The sequence below is a fragment of the Rattus norvegicus genome, chromosome 19 (genome assembly GCF_036323735.1).
Source record: "Rattus norvegicus strain BN/NHsdMcwi chromosome 19, GRCr8, whole genome shotgun sequence".
NCBI lineage: Eukaryota > Metazoa > Chordata > Mammalia > Rodentia > Muridae > Rattus > Rattus norvegicus.
In genome coordinates, this window is record NC_086037.1 from 16535262 (window position 1) to 16557758 (window position 22497).

General features: G+C 41.3%; 2 protein-coding genes across 9 annotated transcripts in view; one reads left to right on the plus strand and one right to left on the minus strand.

The window, feature by feature from the left end:
• The window catches only part of LOC134483165 (IQ domain-containing protein M-like), a 249989-nt gene that overhangs the window by 104870 nt on the left and 122622 nt on the right, over positions 1–22497 (minus strand). For 7 of the 8 annotated variants that reach the window (XM_063278429.1, XM_063278428.1, XM_063278426.1 and 4 more), the window contains one exon: positions 13766–13961. In XM_063278429.1, the coding sequence (XP_063134499.1) occupies positions 13766–13961 (196 nt within the window). Of the gene's footprint in view, positions 1–13765; positions 13962–22497 lie in introns of those variants that run through there. The other variant, XM_063278432.1, reaches the window with a different exon arrangement.
• Positions 11068–13537, plus strand: LOC134483166 (septin-7-like). Its single transcript, XM_063278433.1, has one exon. The coding sequence runs from the start codon at positions 11335–11337 to the stop codon at positions 12487–12489; it is 1155 nt and encodes a 384-aa protein (XP_063134503.1). The 5' UTR covers positions 11068–11334; the 3' UTR covers positions 12490–13537.

A 22497-nucleotide genomic window follows, 5' to 3' on the forward strand; every position in this document is an offset into this window, starting at 1 on the left:
ACAAAAATGAATCTAGAAGCTCTCAATTAAATCAAAAAAATTGTACTTCCTGTATTAATTAGTTGTTTTTTGGCTGTGATCAAATAACTGACAAAAGCAAACTGTGGAATGAAGGCCTTGCTGTTGTTGTTGTTGTTAGTAGTAGTAGTAGTGGTAGTGGTAGTAGTGGTAGTAGTAGTAGTCATAGTAGTAGTGGTGGTGGTGATGGTGGTGGTAGTAGTAGTAGTGGTGGTGGTGGTGGTGGTGGTGGTAGTAGTAGTAGTTGTAGTGGTAGTGGTAGTGGTGGTAGTAGTAGTCATAGTAGTAGTAGTGGTGGTGGTAGTGGTGGTGGTAGTGGTGGTGGTGGTGGTAGTAGTAGTACTAGTAGTGGTGGTGGTGGTGGTAGTAGTAGTAATAGTGGTGGTGGTGGTGGTAGTAGTGGTGGTGGTGGTGGTGGTAGTGGTGGTGGTGGTGGTAGTAGTGGTAGTAGTAGTCATAGTAGTAGTGGTGGTTGTGGTGGTAGTAGTAGTAGTGGTAGTAGTAATAGTGGTGTTGGTGGTAGTAGGAGTAGTGGTAGTAGTAATAGTGGTGGTGGTGGTGGTAGTAGTAGTAGTGGTGGTGGTGGTGGTAGTAGTAGTAGTAGTGGTGGTGGTAGTGGTGGTGGTAGTAGTAGTAGTATTAGTAGTAGTGGTAGTAGTGGTAGTAGTAGTAGTAGTATTTTTAAACTTCATTTCCAGGAGGAGGCTGATCACAATCTGTCTATAGTCATGAGCAGGGAGAGATGAATGCTAGTGCTCAGCTGGGTTTCTCCTTTTTATTCAGTCTAGGACTCAGCAGCCCATGAATTGGTAAAACCTACATACAGGGTGGCTTTTCTCACCTCATTACCAGAAATTTGCTTCTGTGGAAAATGTACGTCCTGTCAATTTGACAATATTAAGCTTTGCATGCCCAGTGGCACTCTATACCACAAGGTATAGATGATCACGATGTAGATAACTAGATAGAAAAAAAAAAAGGGTCAGCTCTGCACTATGGACCAGGGATGGGGAGGGTTAGTTGCCTGGACGACTTGAAGAAGAAGAAGAAGAAGAAGAAGAAGAAGAAGAAGAAGAAGAAGAAGAAGAAGAAGAAGAAGAAGAAGAAGAAGAAGAGGAGGAGGAGGAGGAGGAGGAGGAGGAGGAGGAGGAGGAGGAGGAGGAGGAGGAGGAGGAGGAGGAGGAGGAGGAGGAGGAGGAGGACAAGGAGGAGGAGGAGGAGGATGAGGAGGAGGAAGAGGAGGAGGAGGACAAGGAGGAGGAAGAGGAGGAGGAGGAATAAAGTTTTCTTGGCTAATATTAAAAGAAGTCAAAGCCGGCCCAGGAGCGGCAGGACCCCTGCCAGAGACACCGCCGGACCCTGAAGGAAACAGACCGGATAAACAGTTCTCTGCACCCAAATCCCGTGGGAGGGAGAGCTAAACCTTCAGAGAGGCAGACAAGCCTGGGAAACCAGAAGAGACTGCTCCCTGCACACACATCTCGGACGCCAGAGGAAAAAGCCAAAGACCATCTGGAACCCTGGTGCACTGAATCTCCCGGAAGGGGCGGCACAGGTCTTCCTGGTTGCTGCCGCTGCAGAGAGCCCCTGGGCAGCACCCCACGAGCGAACCTGAGCCTCGGGACCACAGGTAAGACCAAATTTTCTGCTGCAAGAAAGCTGCCTGGTGAACTCAAGACACAGGCCCACAGGAACAGCTGAAGACCTGTAGAGAGGAAAAACCACACGCCGGAAAGCAGAACACTCTGTCCCCATAACTGACTGAAAGAGAGGAAAACAGGTCTACAGCACTCCTGACACACAGGCTTATAGGACAGTCTAGCCACTGTCAGAAATAGCAGAACAAAGTAACACTAGAGATAATCTGATGGCGAGAGGCAAGCGCAGGAACCCAAGCAACAGAAACCAAGACTACATGCCATCATCGGAGCCCAATTCTCCCACCAAAACAAACATGGAATATCCAAACACACCAGAAAAGCAAGATCTAGTTTCAAAATCATATTTGATCATGATGCTGGAGGACTTCAAGAAAGACATGAACACACTTAGGGAAGCACAGGAAAACATTAATAAACAAGTAAAAGCCTACAGAGAGGAATCGCAAAAATCCCTGAAAGAATTCCAGGAAAACACAATCAAACAGTTGAAGGAATTAAAAATGGAAATAGAAGCAATCAAGAAAGAACACATGGAAACAACCCTGGATATAGAAAACCAAAAGAAGAGACAAGAGCTGTAGATACAAACTTCACCAACAGAATACAAGAGATGGAAGAGAGAATCTCAGGAGCAGAAGATTGCATAGAAATCATCGACTCAACTGTCAAAGATAATGTAAAGCGGAAAAAGCTACTGGTCCAAAACATACAGGAAATTCAGGACTCAATGAGAAGATCAAACCTAAGGATAATAGGTATAGAAGAGAGTGAAGACTCCCAGCTCAAAGGACCAGTAAATATCTTCAACAAAATCATAGAAGAAAACTTCCCTAACCTAAAAAAAGAGATACCCATAGACATACAAGAAGCCTACAGAACTCCAAATAGATTGGACCAGAAAAGAAACACCTCCCGTCACATAATTGTCAAAACACCAAACGCACAAAATAAAGAAAGAATATTAAAAGCAGTAAGGGAAAAAGGTCAAGTAACATATAAAGGGAGACCTATCAGAATCACACCAGACTTCTCGCCAGAAACTATGAAGGCCAGAAGATCCTGGACTGATGTTATACAGACCCTAAGAGAACACAAATGCCAGCCCAGGTTACTGTATCCAGCAAAACTCTCAATTAACATAGATGGAGAAACCAAGATATTCCATGACAAAACCAAATTTACACAATATCTTTCTACAAACCCAGCAATACAAAGGATAATGAATGGTAAAGCCCAACATAAGGAGGCAAGCTATACCCTAGAAGAAGCAAGAAACTAATCGTCTTGGCAACAAAACAAAGAGAATGAAAGCACAGAAACATAACCTCACATCCAAATATGAATATAACGGGAAGCAATAATCACTATTCCTTAATATCTCTCAATATCAATGGCCTCAACTCCCCAATAAAAAGACATAGATTAACAAACTGGATACGCAACGAGGACCCTGCATTCTGCTGCCTACAGGAAACACACCTCAGAGACAAAGACAGACACTACCTCAGAGTGAAAGGCTGGAAAACAACTTTCCAAGCAAATGGTCAGAAGAAGCAAGCTGGAGTAGCCATTCTAATATCAAATAAAATCAATTTCCAACTAAAAGTCATCAAAAAAGATAAGGAAGGACACTTCATATTCATCAAAGGAAAAATCCACCAAGATGAACTCTCAATCCTAAATATCTATGCCCCAAATACAAGGGCACCTACATACGTAAAAGAAACCTTACTAAAGCTCAAAACACACATTGCACCTCACACAATAATAGTGGGAGATTTCAACACCCCACTCTCATCAATGGACAGATCATGGAAACAGAAATTAAACAGTGATGTCGACAGACTAAGAGAAGTCATGAGCCAAATGGACTTAACGGATATTTATAGAACATTCTATCCTAAAGCAAAAGGATATACCTTCTTCTCAGCTCCTCATGGCACTTTCTCCAAAATTGACCATATAATTGGTCAAAAAACGGGCCTCAACAGGTACAGAAAGATAGAAATAATCCCATGCGTGCTATCGGACCACCACGGCCTAAAACTGGTCTTCAATAACAATAAGGGAAGAAAGCCCACATATACGTGGAAATTGAACAATGCTCTACTCAATGATAACCTGGTCAAGGAAGAAATAAAGAAAGAAATTAAAAACTTTTTAGAATTTAATGAAAATGAAGATACAACATACTCAAACTTATGGGACACAATGAAAGCTGTGCTAAGAGGAAAACTCATAGCGCTGAGTGCCTGCGGAAAGAAACAAGAAAGAGCATATGTCAGCAGCTTGACAGCACACCTAAAAGCTCTAGAACAAAAAGAAGCAAATACACCCAGGAGGAGTAGAAGGCAGGAAATAATCAAACTCAGAGCTGAAATCAACCAAGTAGAAACAAAAAGGACCATAGAAAGAATCAACAGAACCAAAAGTTGGTTCTTTGAGAAAATCAACAAGATAGATAAACCCTTAGCCAGACTAACGAGAGGACACAGAGAGTGTGTCCAAATTAACAAAATCAGAAATGAAAAGGGAGACATAACTACAGATTCAGAGGAAATTCAAAAAATCATCAGATCTTACTATAAAAACCTATATTCAACAAAATTTGAAAATCTTCAGGAAATGGACAATTTCCTAGACAGATACCAGGTATCGAAGTTAAATCGGGAACAGATAAACCAGTTAAACAACCCCATAACTCCTAAGGAAATAGAAGCAGTCATTAAAGGTCTCCCAACCAAAAAGAGCCCAGGTCCAGACGGGTTTAGTGCAGAATTCTATCAAACCTTCATAGAAGGCCTCATACCAATATTATCCAAACTATTCCACAAAATTGAAACCGATGGAGCCCTACCGAATTCCTTCTACGAAGCCACAATTACTCTTATACCTAAACCACACAAAGACACAACAAAGAAAGAGAACTTCAGACCAATTTCCCTTATGAATATCGACGCAAAAATACTCAATAAAATTCTGGCAAACCGAATTCAAGAGCACATCAAAACAATCATCCACCATGATCAAGTAGGCTTCATCCCAGGCATGCAGGGATGGTTTAATATACGGAAAACCATCAACGTGATCCATTATATAAACAAACTGAAAGAACAGAACCACATGATCATTTCATTAGATGCTGAGAAAGCATTTGACAAAATTCAACACTCCTTCATGATAAAAGTCCTGGAAAGAATAGGAATTCAAGGCCCATACCTAAACATAGTAAAAGCCATATACAGCAAACCAGTTGCTAACATTAAACTAAATGGAGAGAAACTTGAAGCAATCCCACTAAAATCAGGGACTAGACAAGGCTGCCCACTCTCTCCCTACTTATTCAATATAGTTCTTGAAGTTCTAGCCAGAGCAATCAGACAACAAAAGGAGATCAAGGGGATACAGATCGGAAAAGAAGAGGTCAAAATATCACTATTTGCAGATGACATGATAGTATATTTAAGTGATCCCAAAAGTTCCACCAGTGAACTACTAAAGCTGATAAACAACTTCAGCAACGTGGCTGGGTATAAAATTAACTCAAATAAATCAGTTGCCTTCCTCTATACAAAAGAGAAACAAGCCGAGAGAGAAATTAGGGAAACGACACCCTTCATAATAGACCCAAATAATATAAAGTACCTCGGTGTGACTTTAACCAAGCAAGTAAAAGATCTGTACAATAAGAACTTCAAGACACTGAGGAAAGAAATTGAAGAAGACCTCAGAAGATGGAAAGATCTCCCATGCTCATGGATTGGCAGGATTAATATAGTAAAAATGGCCATTTTACCAAAAGCAATCTACAGATTCAATGCAATCCCCATCAAAATACCAATCCAATTCTTCAAAGAGTTAGACAGAACAATTTGCAAATTCATCTGGAATAACAAAAAACCCAGGATAGCTAAAGCTATCCTCAACAATAAAAGGACTTCAGGGGGAATCACTATCCCTGAACTCAAGCAGTATTACAGAGCAATAGTGATAAAAACTGCATGGTATTGGTACAGAGACAGACAGGTAGACCAATGGCATAGAATTGAAGACCCAGAAATGAACCCACACACCTATGGTCACTTGATTTTTGACAAAGGAGCCAAAACCATCCAATGGAAAAAAGATAGCATTTTCAGCAAATGGTGCTGGTTCAACTGGACGGCAACATGTAGAAGAATGCAGATCGATCCATCCTTATCACCCTGTACAAAGCTTAAGTCCAAGTGGATCAAGGACCTCCACATCAAACCAGACACACTCAAACTAATAGAAGAAAAACTAGGGAAGCATCTGGAACACATGGGCACTGGAAAAAATTTCCTGAATAAAACACCAATGGCTTATGCTCTAAGATCAAGAATCGACAAATGGGATCTCATAAAACTGCAAAGCTTCTGTAAGGCAAAGGACACTGTGGTTAGGACAAAACGGCAACCAACAGATTGGGAAAAGATCTTTACCAATCCTACAACAGACAGAGGCCTTATTTCCAAAATATACAAAGAACTCAAGAAGTTAGACCGCAGGGAAACAAATAACCCTATTAAAAAATGGGGTTCAGAGCTAAACAAAGAATTCACAGCTGAGGAATGCCGAAAGGCTGAGAAACACCTAAAGAAATGTTCAACATCTTTAGTCATAAGGGAAATGCAAATCAAAACAACCCTGAGATTTTACCTCACACCAGTGAGAATGGCTAAGATCAAAAACTCAGGTGACAGCAGATGCTGGCGAGGATGTGAAGAAAGAGGAACACTCCTCCATTGTTGGTGGGATTGCAGACTGGTAAAACCATTCTGGAAATCAGTCTGGAGGTTCCTCAGAAAATTGGACATTGAACTGCCTGAGGATCCAGCTATACCTCTCTTGGGCATATACCCAAAAGATGCCTCAACATATAAAAGAGACACGTGCTCCACTATGTTCATCGCAGCCTTATTTATAATAGCCAGAAAATGGAAAGAACCCAGATGCCCTTCAACAGAGGAATGGATACAGAAAATGTGGTACATCTACACAATGGAATATTACTCAGCTATCAAAAACAACGAGTTTATGAAATTCATAGGCAAATGTTTGGAACTGGAAAATATCATCCTGAGTGAGCTAACCCAATCACAGAAAGACATACATGGTATGCACTCATTGATAAGTGGCTATTAGCCCAAATGCTTGAATTACCCTAGATCCCTAGAACAAACGAAACTCAAGACGGATGATCAAAATGTGAATGCTTCACTCCTTCTTTAAATGAGGAAAATAATACCCTTGGCAGGGAAGGGAGAGGCAAAGATTAAAACAGAGACTGAAGGAACACCCATTCAGAGCCTGCCCCACATGTGGCCCATACATATACAGCCACCCAATTAGACAAGATGGATGAAGCAAAGAAGTGCAGATCGACAGGAGCCGGATGTAGATCGCTCCTGAGAGACACAGCCAGAATACAGCAAATATAGAGGCGAATGCCAGCAGCAAACCACTGAACTGAGAATAGGTCCCCTATTGAAGGAATCAGAGAAAGAACTGGAAGAGCTTGAAGGGGCTCGAGACCCCAAAAGTACAACAATGCCAAGCAACCAGAGCTTCCAGGGACTAAGCCACTACCTAAAGACTATACATGGACTGACCCTGGACTCTGACCCCATAGGTAGCAATGAATATCCTAGTAAGAGCGCCAGTGGAAGGGGAAGCCCTGGGTCCTGCTAAGACTGAACCCCCAGTGAACTAGTCTATGGGGGGAGGGCGGCAATGGGGGGAGGGTTGGGAGGGGAACACCCATAAGGAAGTGGAGGGGGGAGGGGGATGTTTGCCCGGAAACCGGGAAAGGGAATAACACTCGAAATGTATATAAGAAATACTCAAGTTAATAAAAAAAAAAAAAAAGAAGTCAAAGCCACAAAACAACAGTGTACAATCAAAATTTGGCATTTATTAATTCCTAAAGAGTATGTAAAGAAGTACCATGTGACAATCTTTACAGACACCAGAGACTGGAGGTCCTATGTCCAAGTCAGTAAGTTCACAGTTCATGGCCTATCCAATGTAAGGCAGCATAAGACTATGAGAAATAGGGAAATGTGTCAAGTATAAAACATGGCAGATATTACAGAGGACTGAATGAAAGTAAGCGCAAAATCAAAGAAACCAACGAGAAACCTACTGTAATTCTTCACGTGAAAGCAGATGTAAATAAAATCTAAAGGAAAGGGCAGAGAAGAAGAGAATATAGAGAAAGATGTGAAACTCAAAGCAATTGGGTATGGCAACAAAAATGTCAAAATGCAGACACTTCTAAGCTGTGCCTGCACAGTGGATGTACTGCATATGCAATGCAGGAGCAGAGGTACCTGGGAAAGTAAGAAAATGAGTTCATTTTGGGTCATGTGAATTGTGACCTAAGGAAACTTCGAGTAATCAGTGCAGTAGCTGGGCCTGGGCTACAGAAACGTCTATGACGTAGCTTTACTGGATTAGGAAAGACTCCTGCCGGAAGTAGTTCAAGTAGGCAATAGGCTACCTAGAACTGACTATCAGGCTATCAGCTGTTTGACTCGACTTTGAGCAGTTGATTTTACTTACTGGAGCCTGTATTTCTTCAAGTATAAAATATACAGCGGCTACCTATATTAGTGATTAGAATTAGTGATGAATTCAGTATAAAGAGTTATTTTTAATAAGACAGATTTCACATCAGATTGATCGAAGCAATGGATACACTTGCACTTACAAACAAGTAGATAGCTGTGTTCTTACAAATAAGTATTCTGGGGACCTAACAGGAAGGTCCTTCCAATGAGCTACTCTGAAAGAAAAATGTGTGCACATCTTTATAGTTTGCCAAGCTTTAATTCTCAAAGTGAGGATATTTCTCATGCCCTCATAGTTTTACCAGGACACATCCATTTGGCATTCTTTTGTATTTGGGCAGCCAAAAGGAATACTTGTGGTTTATTATGAAACCCAACATTGCTGTTTCTAAAATCTGCCAAGATAGATGTAGAAGGAAGAGTTACACACAGTTATTTCCAAAGGAAATGTTTAATGCACTTTGAGAGTACCCAGGAGCTTGGGAAGCAGAAAGCTTCTAATTATTCTAGCTAGAGAGTAAATCACAAGAAAAAAAAAAAACAAACCAAAAAGACAGTTTCCTCTAGTCCCAGAATTGCTGAACTTTGGATAAAGATAGTACTTTGCTAAGTGACCAAATTCTCAGAAGGCAAAACTATTACCAGACTAAATTAAATTACTCATTTGGTTTTCTCAATCAAAATGTATAGATTTTTGTAGAGATAGAACATTTTTAGACAAATTACATAAATATTTCCAAGAAAACTATTTGAATTCTATAATTAAGAATACATAAAAACTGAAGCGGCAGGTTCCCTGTGGTCCAGACACCACCTGCACCCAACAGCTCGCTACACCCAAATCCCGTGGGAGGGAGAGCTAAACCTTCAGAGGGGCAGACACGCCTGGGAAGCCAGAGGAGACCACACTCTGCTCACATTTCTGACTCCAGAGGAAAACACCTAATGCCATCTGGGACCTGGGTGCATGGGGGCCCCCGGGAAAAGGTGGCACAGACCTTCTTGGTTGCTGCCCTCACGGAGAGCTCAAAAGCAGCCCCCCAGGAGCAACTTCAGCCATGGGACCACAGGTAAGACCAACTTTTCTGCTCTAAGCGACCCGCCTGGTGGACTCAGGACACAGGCCCACAGGAACAGCTGAAGACCAGTAGACAGGAAAGACTACCCTCCAGAAAGCAGAACACTCTGTTCCCATAACTGGCTGAAGGAAAACAGGAAATCAGGTCTATAGCACTCCTGACACACAGGCCTATAGGACGGTCTAGCCACTGTCAGAAATAGCAGAACAAGGTTACACCAGAGACAACCTGATGGCGAGAGGCAAGCGCAGGAACCCAAGCAAGAGAAACCAAGACTGCATGGCATCATTGGAGCCCAATTCTTCCACCAAAGCAAACACTGAATATCCAAACACAACAGAAAAGCAAGATCTAGATTTAAAATCACATTTGATCATGATGATGGAGGACTGCAAGAAAGACATAAAGAACTCCCTTAGAGAAACACAGGAAAACAGTAATAAACAAGTAGAAGCCTATAGAGAGGAATTACAAAAATCCCTGAAAGAATTCCAGGAAAACACAATCAAACAGTTGAAGGAATTAAAAATGGAAATAGAAGTAATAAAGAAAGCACAAAGGGAGAAAGAGACAAGGAGCCATAGATACAAGCATCACCAACAGAATGCAAGAGATAGAAGAGAGAATCTCAGGAGCAGAAGATTCCATAGAAATCATCGACACAACTGTCAAAGATAATGTAAAACGGAAAAAGCTACTGGTCCAAAACATACAGGAAATCCTGGACTCAATGAGAAGATCAAACCTAAGGATAATAGGTATAGAAGAGAGTGAAGACTCCCAGCTTTAAAACAATGACTTTATGAAATTCATAGGGAAATGGATGGAACTGGAAAATATCATCCTGAGTGAGGTAACCCAATCACAGAAAAACACACATGGTATGCACTCACTGATAAGTGGATAATAGCCCAAATGCTTGAATTACCCTAGATGCACAGAACACATGAAACTCAAGAGGGATGACCAAAATGTGAATGCTTCACTCCTTCTTTAAAAGAGGAACAAGAATACCCTTGGCAGGGAATAGGGAGGCAAAGTTTAGAACAGAGGCAGAAGGAACACCCATTCAGAGCCTGCCCCACATGTGGCCCATACATATACAGCCACCCAACTAGATAAGATGGATGAAGCAAAGAAGTGCAGGCCAACAGGAACCGGATGTAGATCTCTCCTGAGAGACACAGCCAGAGTACAGCAAATACAGAGGCGAATGCCAGCAGCAAACCACTGAACTGAGAACGGGACCCCCATTGAAGGAATCAGAGAAAGAACTGGAAGAGCTTGCAAGGAGCTCGAGACCCCATATGAACAACAATGCCAAGCAACCAGAGCTTCCAGGGACTAAGCCACTACCTAAAGACTATACATGGACTGACACTGGGCTCCAACCTCATAGGTAGCAATGAATAGCCTAGTAAGAGCACCAGTGGAAGGGGAAGCCCTGGGTCCTGCCAAGACTGAACCCCCAGTGAATGTGATTGTTGGGGGGAGGGCGGTAATGGGGGGAGGATGGGGAGGAGAACACCCATAAAGAAGGGGAGGGAGAGGTTAGGGAGATGTTGGCCCGGAAACTGGGAAAGGTAATAACAATCGAAATGTAAATAAGAAATACCCAAGTTAATAAAGATGAAAAAAAAAAAGAATACATAAGAAGCAAGATGGTAGCGCTTTGGCGGGCAGGCCGGGGGAGCGGAGCGGGCGGGCGGACCGTGGCCTCTGAGGCCCGAGTCGCCGGAGCCGCCCCGTCCCAGCCCAGCCCTCGCCCGCCTTGGAGGCCAGTCTTTCCTGCGTCTCCTCTGGGCCTCCGGCCCTCGACTCTTCGGTCCCGAGGCCTTGCCTGCTCGGGTCTCCCGCCCGAGCAGCCTGGGTTGAGGTCCCCTTGTGGCTCAACCGAAGAACCTTGAGGGCTATGTGGGATTTGCCATCCTCCCAAATCAAGTGTACAGAAAATCGGTGAAAAGAGGATTTGAATTCACTCTTATGGTAGTAGGTGAATCTGGACTGGAAAAGTCGACATTAATCAACTCATTATTCCTCACAGATTTGTATTCTCTAGAGTGTCCAGGACCTTCTCATAGAATCAAAAAGACTGTACAGGTGGAGCAATCCAAAGTTTTAGTCAAAGAAGGTGGTGTTCAGTCGCTGCTGACGATAGTTGATACTCCGGGACTTGGAGGTGCAGTGGATAATAGTAATTGCTGGCAGCCTGTTATCGACTACATTGATAGTAAATTTGAAGATTACTTAAATGCAGAATCTCGAGTGAACAGACGACAGATGCCTGATAACAGGGTGCAGTGTTGTTTATACTTCATTGCTCCTTCAGGACATGGACTTAAATCATTGGATATTGAGTTTATGAAACGTTTGCATGAAAAAGTGAATATCATCCCTTTAATTGCCAAAGCAGACACACTTACACCAGAGGAATGCCAACAGTTTAAAAAGCAGATAATGAAAGAAATCCAAGAACATAAAATTAAAATATATGAATTTCCAGAAACGGATGATGAAGAAGAGAATAAGCTGGTTAAGAAGATAAAGGACCGTTTACCTCTTGCTGTGGTGGGTAGTAATACTATCATTGAAGTTAATGGCAAAAGAGTCAGAGGAAGGCAGTATCCTTGGGGCGTGGCTGAAGTTGAAAATGGTGAGCATTGTGATTTTACAATTCTAAGAAATATGTTGATACGAACACACATGCAGGACTTGAAAGATGTTACCAATAACGTACACTATGAGAACTACAGAAGCAGAAAACTAGCAGCAGTGACCTACAATGGAGTAGATAACAACAAGAACAAAGGGCAACTTACCAAGAGCCCTCTGGTGCAGATGGAGGAGGAGAGAAGGGAGCACGTGGCCAAGATGAAGAAGATGGAGATGGAGATGGAGCAGGTGTTTGAGATGAAGGTCAAGGAAAAAGTTCAAAAGCTGAAGGACTCTGAAGCCGAGCTCCAGCGGCGCCATGAGCAAATGAAAATGAATTTAGAAGCACAGCACAAAGAATTAGAGGAAAAACGTCGTCAGTTTGAAGAAGAAAAAGCAAACTGGGAAGCTCAACAACGTATTTTAGAGCAACAGAATTCTTCAAGAACCTTGGAAAAGAACAAGAAGAAAGGCAAGATCTTTTAAACTCTATTGACCACCAGTTATGTATTAGTTGCCAATACGCCAGCATGGACATCAGTGTTTGTTGGATCCGTTTGACCAATTTGCACCAATTTTATCCATAATGATGGATTTAACAGCATGACAAAAATTATTTTTTGTTGTTGTTCTCGAAGGAGATTAAGATGCCTTGAATTGTCTAGGATATTGTGTACTTAGAAATTAACAGCTCTAAGTACCTTTCTACATTTTTTCTTTTTTTTTTTAAATTAAAAAGATGTCTTCAGTTTAATGCAAGAAAACATTTTACTGTTGTACAATCATGTTCTGGTGGTTTGATTGTTTACAGAATATTCTAAAATAAAAGGACTCTGGAAGGTTTTCATTGAGGATAAATTGCCATAATATGATGCAAACTATGCTACTCTATGATAATTATAATACAGAGGTTCCATTCGATGCAGCCTATACAATAATGTATTTAGTCTAACACAGTGGACCCTATTTTTTGACACTTCCATTGTTTAAAAGTACACATGGAAAAAACCTATATGCTTACAGTGCACCTAGAGCTTTTTATAACAGCCTTGTTTGTTGTTTGTTTGTTTTGGATTCTTTAAATATAAATATAAATATATATATATATATATTATTCTCATTTAGTACCCCTTTAGCCAGAATCTCATTACTGCTTCATTTTTGTAATAACATTTAATTTAGATATTTTCCATGTATTGGCCCTGCTAAAATAGAAGATAGCATCTTTCATATGGTAGAAACCAACGAGGAAACTTTACTTTAACTCCCTTTTTACATTTTATGGTAAGTAGCAGGAGGAAAAATGCATTTGTAGATCATTTCTAGGCAAATTGTGAAGTTAACGACCAGCCTGTTTCTACCTATACTCAGTCTTGTTTTACTAGAAATGGGAATCATGGCCTCTTGAAGAGAAAAAAAGTCACCATTCTGCATTTAGCTGTATCTATATATTGCATACCTGTATTTTTTGTTTGTATTGTAAAAAAAATTCACATAATAAACAATGTTGTGACGTAAAAAAAAAAAAAAAGAAGCAAGATGGTAGTGAAGCATATCTCCTTTAATCCCAGCACTCAAGAGGCAGAGCCAGGCAGATCTCTGAGTTCAAGGCCAGCCTGGTCTACAGAGCAAGTTCTAGTACAGCCAGGACTACACAGAAAAACCCTGTCTTAAAACAACAATAACAACGAACCCAAATCAAGCAACCATAAATCTACATCGAAAATGTTAAAGACATTCTTATCTGCAGGGTAACCCTTACCTTGCTCTTTAATCGTTGAAGTCTTTTGCGCTCAAGCCACCCCCTGATAAATGCTTGTATAATGATGATCAGTTTAACAATTCTTTTAGTAAATATAAGTCTTTTTCTTCCCTGGAACAGCTGGAAAATTTCTATGTGTGGCCCAATTCTTTTAACTTTGTTGTTGATTTTATCAGGCTTTACAATAATCTGTGACCTGAAAATAAAATGTAAAGACTTCTTAGAGATAATTTAAATTCTTTTGATGAGGAATGTATATGTGTGCGCGAGCGCGCACACACACACACACACACACACACACACACACACACACACACACTTTAGTACTGAGTATTAAAGCCATGACCTCATAGTGATCTACCATTGAGCTATATGCCCAGCTTTTTTGTTTTGGTTTGGTCTGGGGCTTTGTTTTTGTTTTTTCATTTGTGGGGGTTTTTTGGTGTTCCGTTGTTGCTGTTGTTGTTGCTGTTGTTGTTGTTGTTATTGAGACATGGTCTTTCTAGGTTGCTCAAACCGGCCTTGAACTCACTGTATCCCTTGCAGGTAATGAAGTCATGAACCTTGGATCTCAGATTCTAGAGAAGTTGGAACACCAGACCTTTACTATTCAGCCTTCAATAACAAAGGCCTGAGACAAGAAATATACTAGGACTTGTACATAGAACTCAATATATAACCTCATTCAACTATGTGAAAAAGTTCTCCAAAAAAGGATAAAGACGCTAGAGTCAATATATCATACATAACATCAAACTTTTAAAGGAAGGAAACCCAAAAGAGAGGGAATATTTCAAACTGATTCACAACTATTCAAAAGGGCAGGATGGTCCAGATAATTTTCATGCCCACACCGTTATATTAGAATAACTACCGCTCTAAATAAGTCAGCCATTTATGACTTATATGCCAACCCAACATCAACATGACCTCTGACCCTAGACCTGAGAGAGGCAGCAGTGTGGCAAGCACCGAGTTAGGCAACAGTATAAGTCACAGTGGGCTCATACTCAAAACGAAGATGGGATGTCAATACTAAGGTGTATAAACTCATGGCAGTGATGGTAAGCACGGAAGAAAATGTGAGCTCTCTACTATGATCATGTATGTGTGTGCTATGAATATGAAGCATGGGCAACTTTGTGTCCTGATGTTTTTCTTTAGATTTATGATTTATGTTTAACATGGTGACTGCTTTTTCAGTGTCTCTCAGATTTGACTTCTCTTGCAAATTCTTAGGCTATAGAAACGAAAAACCACTACTGTTACGACTTCTGGGCACATATCAAAAGGAGAACCATAGGGCAGCCCACCCACCACAGTTCTCTCTTCTGGACAAAGGCCAGAGAATTTCAAACCCAATTTTCTTAATTCCGAGAGTAAATCTCTGACTCAAACTGACTTTGGTTTGGTTCTATTTTCTTCAAACTGACATTGGTTTTGTTCTATTTTCTTCTAGTCTATTTAATTTCTACATTAAGTGGATTCTTGAGCAAGTCTGGTTTTTTGTTTGTTTGTTTGTTTGTTTGTTTTGTTTACCCATGGTTATTATTTCTCGTTCCTTGGTATATTGAGGAGTTGGAAGTCTGATTTTGATATCGAATATAACCATAAAAGCTTGGTTGTCAGTAGAATAGCAAGAAATCTCAAATCTGTCTTTCGTACTTGTAAAATGCACTGTATTGTATCTCGTGTGAATTATAGTATAACACTATTCCGGAATTTGAATTCCAATATCATTCGTAGATAATTCTGTAGAATAAGTAGAATGTAGATAAACCCTAGATTTTAGGAGCCAGAGGGTCTGGTCACTGGCTACTAGACAATGTCTTTGCAATATGGTAGGGAAATTATACTCATAAAATCTCAACAGTGCTGTTGCTTAAACAAGACCTAGATAATGACGACATCATTTGCCATGCCAATGGAGACAGAGGAAATTTCACAAATCCTAGATACAGAACTCCAGTCAATGAATTCTAAGAAAGATTTTAAGTTCCAGGGCCCCAGAAACATCTGCTACAACATAGGATCTCCTAGACCTGACAAGGGGACTGCACTCATGAAATCTCAACAGCTTTCTTGCCTGACAAAACCAACATAGTGGCAACTCAACTGACCTGCCAGTGGGAGCAGGAGAAATTCCTCAAGGTCCCACCCCTAGATAAAGAGCTAGAGATGGTCAATTACCGTTCAGATAGAAGAAAGCAGTATTCTCCAGAAACAAGCTCCCACATAAGTTGTCCAATCGAAGGGATTATCAGCACAGTACATTACAAACACAGGCACACACGCATGCACATGCATGTGTGCATGCGCGAACACACACATACAAACACAAACACACATAGACATGCAACAGTAACAATTAGAGATCATAAATTTGAAGTGACAGGTAAGTCACAGAAATAGTTAAGGAGGAGGGATGGAACTGATACAGCTACTAAGCTAATGGCTCCCATTTTCTAAACATTTTTTATTAAGAAATGCAAACATTGGGGTTGGGGATTTAGCTCAGTGGTAGAGCGCTTGCCTAGCAAGCGCAAGCCCTAGGTTCGGTCCCCAGCTCCGAAAAAAAGAAAAGAAAAAAAAAGAAATGCAAACATTTTTAAAAAATGTTAGAAACAATTATTAACAACTGAAAATGTAAAGCAAACTTTTACCTTAGAGCCTAAACGTGCAGATATTGATCAGTAATGGATAGATGACTAGTAGCTTTTAAAGTAAAGACAAAGCTGAGATGGAATTCTTTATACAGAGATTCCTAGAATGGCTTGAACTGATCTTACAAACAAAGGATTTGAGAAGAAGCTACGACAGATATGAAGTGGGGACAGATGAATTTCGATGAAGATAGTAAAATAGGCAAAGGCTGACAAATTCATGCCTACAAGACACTGAGTGGCAAATCATTTAACTCAGCAAACATGTTTGTCTGGCATGGACATGGCCCTGAGATTGGTTCCCAGTACTGAGAAACCAATCACAAATGTTACTCAGATTGGAAAAAAAGAGAGAGGGGGAGAGAGAGAGAGAGAGAGAGAGAGAGAGAGAGAGAGAGAGAGAGAGAGAGAGAGAGTAAAATTCACTGTGAAATCCTTTCTGTTACACTGACTAGCTGAATTTCAAGTACAATCTCTTCTTAATTTGACAGAGGAGGACCTATTTTGGATTTTAATATAATTTTCCTAGATAAAAAAGCGCCTGATATACAAAAAGCGCTCATTTTATTAATTCTTGCAAATCCTTTACTTCCTCTTTGCGACTGAAATTTGCCCAATTTGGTATCCCTGATATTTACTGTCATTTATGCCTGAGCTATTTTTTATTTATTTTGAAAAAGGGCAGCTACAAGCCCTTCCTGAGGTGACATTATAAAGTGACAATGTTTGTCACTGCCCTTGGGGTCAAGATATTTTATTAGTTCCAAATGACAAATGGCTACGTTCCTATGGGCATTCTGTAGAGGACCATGGTTAGTGGGGATTCCTGCTGAACATAGCCAGTCCTATTCGTTCAAATATCCAAAGGGTCATTCTTGCCTTCCCCTTACATTTTCCCATATGCCCTATGATAAGGTATACACAAGTCATCAATTGTGTTTCCCGGAAGGAACAGTGGAAGTGTGACAGCTTTATGAAGACTGTATTTTCTTAGAATTGATCGCAGAAAGAATGGAATTATGGGTACAGGCTCCCAGGGCAAAGCTACTGGCACGACTATACATCTGCTTGTTGAGGCAAAAGGACTGACAAGGACATCAGGATGATTTCTGATCCAGAAACAGAGGCTCCTTAAATCAAGATCATCCTGATGATCTTTAACTTATAATTCCTACTTATCTTCTACCAAATTTTGAGCAAAAACCTTTGAATCCCTACATAATTATTAATTTATTAATGGCTTTTACTTGTACACACTAGAATGAATGACTTCTAAGTGATATAGACATTTTTGCAATTAACATGTTGGTGTTCAAGAGAACCTGTCCTAATGAAATTTTTGTATATATTCTAAGTCATGAAATCAGCGGATATATATGTTAGCAGAAAGTAAGAATTCATGCTAGTCTACTTCATCTGTGAAATAAGTTAAATTTGTAAAAATGCTTTTGCTCTCAAGGAGGATGACCAAAATGCAAATGCTTCACTCCTTCTTTAAAAGGGGAACAAGAATACCTTTGGCAGGGAATAGGGAGGCAAAGTTTAGAACAGAGGCAGAAGGAACACCCATTCAGAGCCTGCCCAACATGTGGCCCATACACATACAGCCACCCAATTAGACAAGATGGATGAAGCAAAGAAGTGCAAGCCAACAGGAACCAGATGTAAATCTCTCCTAAGAGACACACCCAGAATACAGCAAATACACAGGCGAATGCCAGCAGCAAACCACTGAACTGAGAACGGGAACCCCGTTGAAGGAATCAGAGAAAGGACTGAAAGAGCTTAAAGGGGCTCGAGACCCCATATGTACAACAATGTCAAGCAACCAGAGCTTCCAGGGACTAAGCCACTACCCAAAGACTATACATGGACTGACCCTGGACTCTGACCTCATAGGTAGCAATGAATAGCCTAGTAAGAGCACCAGTGGAAGGGGAAGCCCTTGGTCCTGCCAAGACTGAACCCCCAGTGAACGTGATTGTTGGGGGGAAGGTGGTAAAGGGGGGAGGATGGGGAGGGAAACACCCATAGGGAAGGGGAGGGGGAGGGGCTAGGGGGATGTTGGCCCGGAAACCGGGAAAGGGAATAACAATCGAAATGTAAATAAGAAATACCCAATTTAATAAAGATAGAGGAAAAAAAAGAATGATTTTGACATTTCCAGTGAGATATATCATTTAGGGACTCTGATTACAACAAATAAAATACCTCCAAAAACCAGACAGCAGTAATAAGCCAAAGAATAGTAGAAAAGTAGAAGAGGCAGACATTCTCAGAACAGCACCATGGAGTCCAGAGGGCCCTCACCTCAGGCCTCTGCCCCTCTGTTAGCACTTTCTGTAAGTTTCTCTAAGGAAAAGTTATTGCAAGTCTGCCTTCCCATCCTTGGCACTTCGTTCTTCATCACTGCTTTTGGAGTGGTGCTGTAATTTAAAGGTGAGAACTCTTCTGCATCCTTTCCTTCATGATTTGTTTCTCCTCCATCATTCATTTTTTCCTTCTGATTTCAGGCAAGAATCGCAGCCATTCACCCCCAGCCGGCCATCTAGACATTTCCCAGGACCAGTACGTTCTCTACTTGCTGTTATATCCTTCATCAGATGTTAGTGGAAACATGTCTGTTTTCTACATATGGCTGAGCATATAGACCAGGCCACCTTGGCTCCAGGGGAGACAACAGAAGATTTCATTTCAACCTGAAGCTGTAGCCAATAGGCTCTACTCAGTCTTCACAGAGATTCTCACTGTTGGTACTTGGGCACTTCGTGTTCTCATCCTCACCCTGACAGTGCAATGCTTCTTCTACTCTGATCAGACTAGATTTGGAATTGTGGTGCTGCTGGCACAGCAGTCCCTGATCATACCGAGATCTGCGGTACAATAGGTCACTGCTCCATCCTGCCCCTTCAGGGATGTGTAGCCTTATTGAGTAGAAACACCACATGAAAAAAAAAATGCTGGCACTGAAAAGCACGGACTCCATGAGGAAGAGAACGCTCAAATGTCCTGACAATAGTAAGCAAGACACCAGTAATTACTGAAAGTATGGGCAAGCAGGCAAACTCAAGCCGAGGCAATCAGAAGCAAAGTCAAACCAAATACCACAGGATGATTTCATTTTCCTTAAACTTAGTTCTTCTTCCACTAGAAGGGGGGAAAGTGGGCCTCAAACCCTGAAGGGACAGACAAGAGCAAGACTTGGAGGTAAGTGTGGAGCACAGAGACAGAAGTGTGGCTGGAAAATGCATTCCTCTTCTAGCTACTCCCTGCTAGCTATAACAGCTGCACCCTAATGGGGTAGCATAAAGGTGATCTTCCCTGGCTCTCTCTACGTATTAGGCTGAAGACATTGGAGAAAGTAACTAAGTCAAGCCAAGAGTCCAGATTAGCCTGGCAGCGGGCAGGAGGTAAAGACTGAATATAGTAAATGTATCTTCTAGCTTGCTTGCTGCACAGTGTCTAGGGATGTGCTGGAAATGAAATAGCTTCTGCTGGACTAATTCTGCTATCCCGAAGAGGAGGGACTAGTACACTGGAAGGGAGAGAATGAGGCTGAAGCTAAGAAAAGATCTCATCAAGAAAATTGAAGTTTCCCTTCAGTGGTTAAATGTTCTAGGCTAACAGGAGCAATTTTCCACATTTATCTGTTTCTGTCTACCGTGAGAAACTAGATAATGAATATGATATGAGAATTCCAAAGAATACCAAGTGTCTTCACTTTAGAAAGAGATGGAAAAATAAAATTTGCAAAGCATGGGCCTACAAGTTTAATATACCAGCCTGTGATCGGATTGATGACAGGTAAGGATTTACACACAAAGCAAGGGTACCAAGTAGTAGACCAAGCAAAAAAAAAGGAATAAGAAATGTCTTCCCGAATCCATTTGCTTTATTAAAGTTTAACTATTTATTACCTTTGTCGTTACTAGACTAGTGGACCAGGAAATGACTTTTAATATGTGTAAATTTCAGGAAGGCCATTTTCAAAGTTCACCTACAATCTTTAGAAGCTTTCTCACCACTGTGAGAGAATACCAGATGTAGGCCACTAAAGAGACCCTGTGGTAGTTAGTTTCAACTGTCAACTTGACACAAACTAGAAACAACTGGGAAGAGAGCCTCAACTGAGAAATTATCAAGATGAGCATGACCTGTGAGCACACCTCAGGGGGTTCACTGTTGACTGTTCTTTGCTGTAGAAAGACACCCCATTATAGTTGGCACCGTTCCCTAGGCAGGAGGTACTGAAGAGGATATGGGAAGAGAAACCTAAATGAGAGAAGCAGGCACATAAGCAGGTAAGCATGTCTATATTTCATTTGTCTCAGTTCTTGATTCTGAATGATCGACTATTTCAGGTTCTTGCCTATGATATCTTTTCTCTTTTCTTAATTTTATGGATATTTATTTTATGTGCATTGTGTTTTGCCTGCATGAATGCCTGTGTGGGGGCATCAGATATTGGAATAACAGACAGTTGTGAGCTGCCTTGTGGGTGCTGGGAATTGGACTGGAAGAGCAGTCAGTGCTCTTAACATTGACTGAGCCATTCTCCAGCCCCTACATAGTAAGTTCTAAGACAGCTAGGGATACACAGAGAAAGTACGTCTGGGGGGGGGGAAAGAAAGGAAGAAAGAAAGAAAGAAAGAAAGAAAGAAAGAAAGAAAGAAAGAAAGAAAGAAAGGGAAAAATGGAATAGTTTTGGCATGACGGGAGCCCAGAGTGCCCTGCCCTGAAATCAGAAATTGTGAGCTAAAATAAACCATTTAGTAGGGTTATTTAAAAAACATCTACACAATGGAATGTTACTCAGCTATCAAAAACAATGACTTTATGAAATTCATAGGGAAATGGATGGAACTGGAAAATATCATCCTGAGTGAGGTAACCCAATCACAGAAAAACACACATGGTATGCACTCATTGATAAGTGGATATTATCCCAAATGCTTGAATTACCCTAGATGCCTAGAACAAATGAAACTCAAGACGGATGATCAAAATGTGAATGCTTCACTCCTTCTTTAAAAGGAGAACAAGAATACCCTTGGGAGGGAATAGGGAGGCAAAGTTTAGAACAGAGGCAGAAGGAACACCCATTCAGAGCCTGCCCCACATGTGGCCCATACATATACAGCCACCAAACTAGATAAGACGGATGAAGCAAAGAAGTGCAGGTCGACAGGAACCGGATGTAGATCTCTCCTGAGAGACACAGCCAGAATACAGCAAATACAGAGGCAAATGCCAGCAGCAAACCACTGAACTGAGAACGGGACCCCCGTTGAAGGAATCAGAGAAAGAACTGGAAGAGCTTGAAGGGGCTCGAGACCCCATATGAACAACAATGCCAAGCAACCAGAGCTTCCAGGGACTAAGCCACTACCCAAAGACTATACATGGACTGACCCTGGACTCTGACCTCATAGGTAGCAATGAATAGCCTAGTAAGAGCACCAGTGGAAGGGGAAGCCCTTGGTCCTGCTAAGACTGAACCCCCAGTGAACGGGATTGTTGGGGGGAGGGCGGTAATGGGGGGAGGATGGGGAGGGGAACACCGATAGAGAAGGGGAGGGGGATGTTGGCTCAGAAACTGAGAAGGGGAATAACAATTGAAATGTAAATGAGAAATACCCAAGTTAATAAAGATGGAGAAACAAAACACCTTAATTTAATAAGTGTACTTAAATTTTTTAACCTCTCTTTTATCCCATCACCTACCAGAGGTAAGGAAAGGCTAACAGGGCAAAGGAGTGTGTAGAGCTGTTTTTGTTGTTGTTGTTGTTGTTGTTTCTGTAGTGAATCTAATCTGCATTGTTGTGATATCAGTAGTTCAGTTCACAGCTGTGGCACTCAATCGATGATCACAAACACCATTCACAAATCAGCAATGGCAGTTCAATCCAGCAGAAATCCTAAGTTTCTATGAAATTGGTTGAAGTCCATGGAATCAGTACAAACGATGGTCAGCAAAGAGCGGCAAGGTAAGCCAATACCACACGGCATTGTACTGCCTGTTGGGTTATATTTATATCCTTTCCAGACATCAGGAATTCAGCTTTCCAG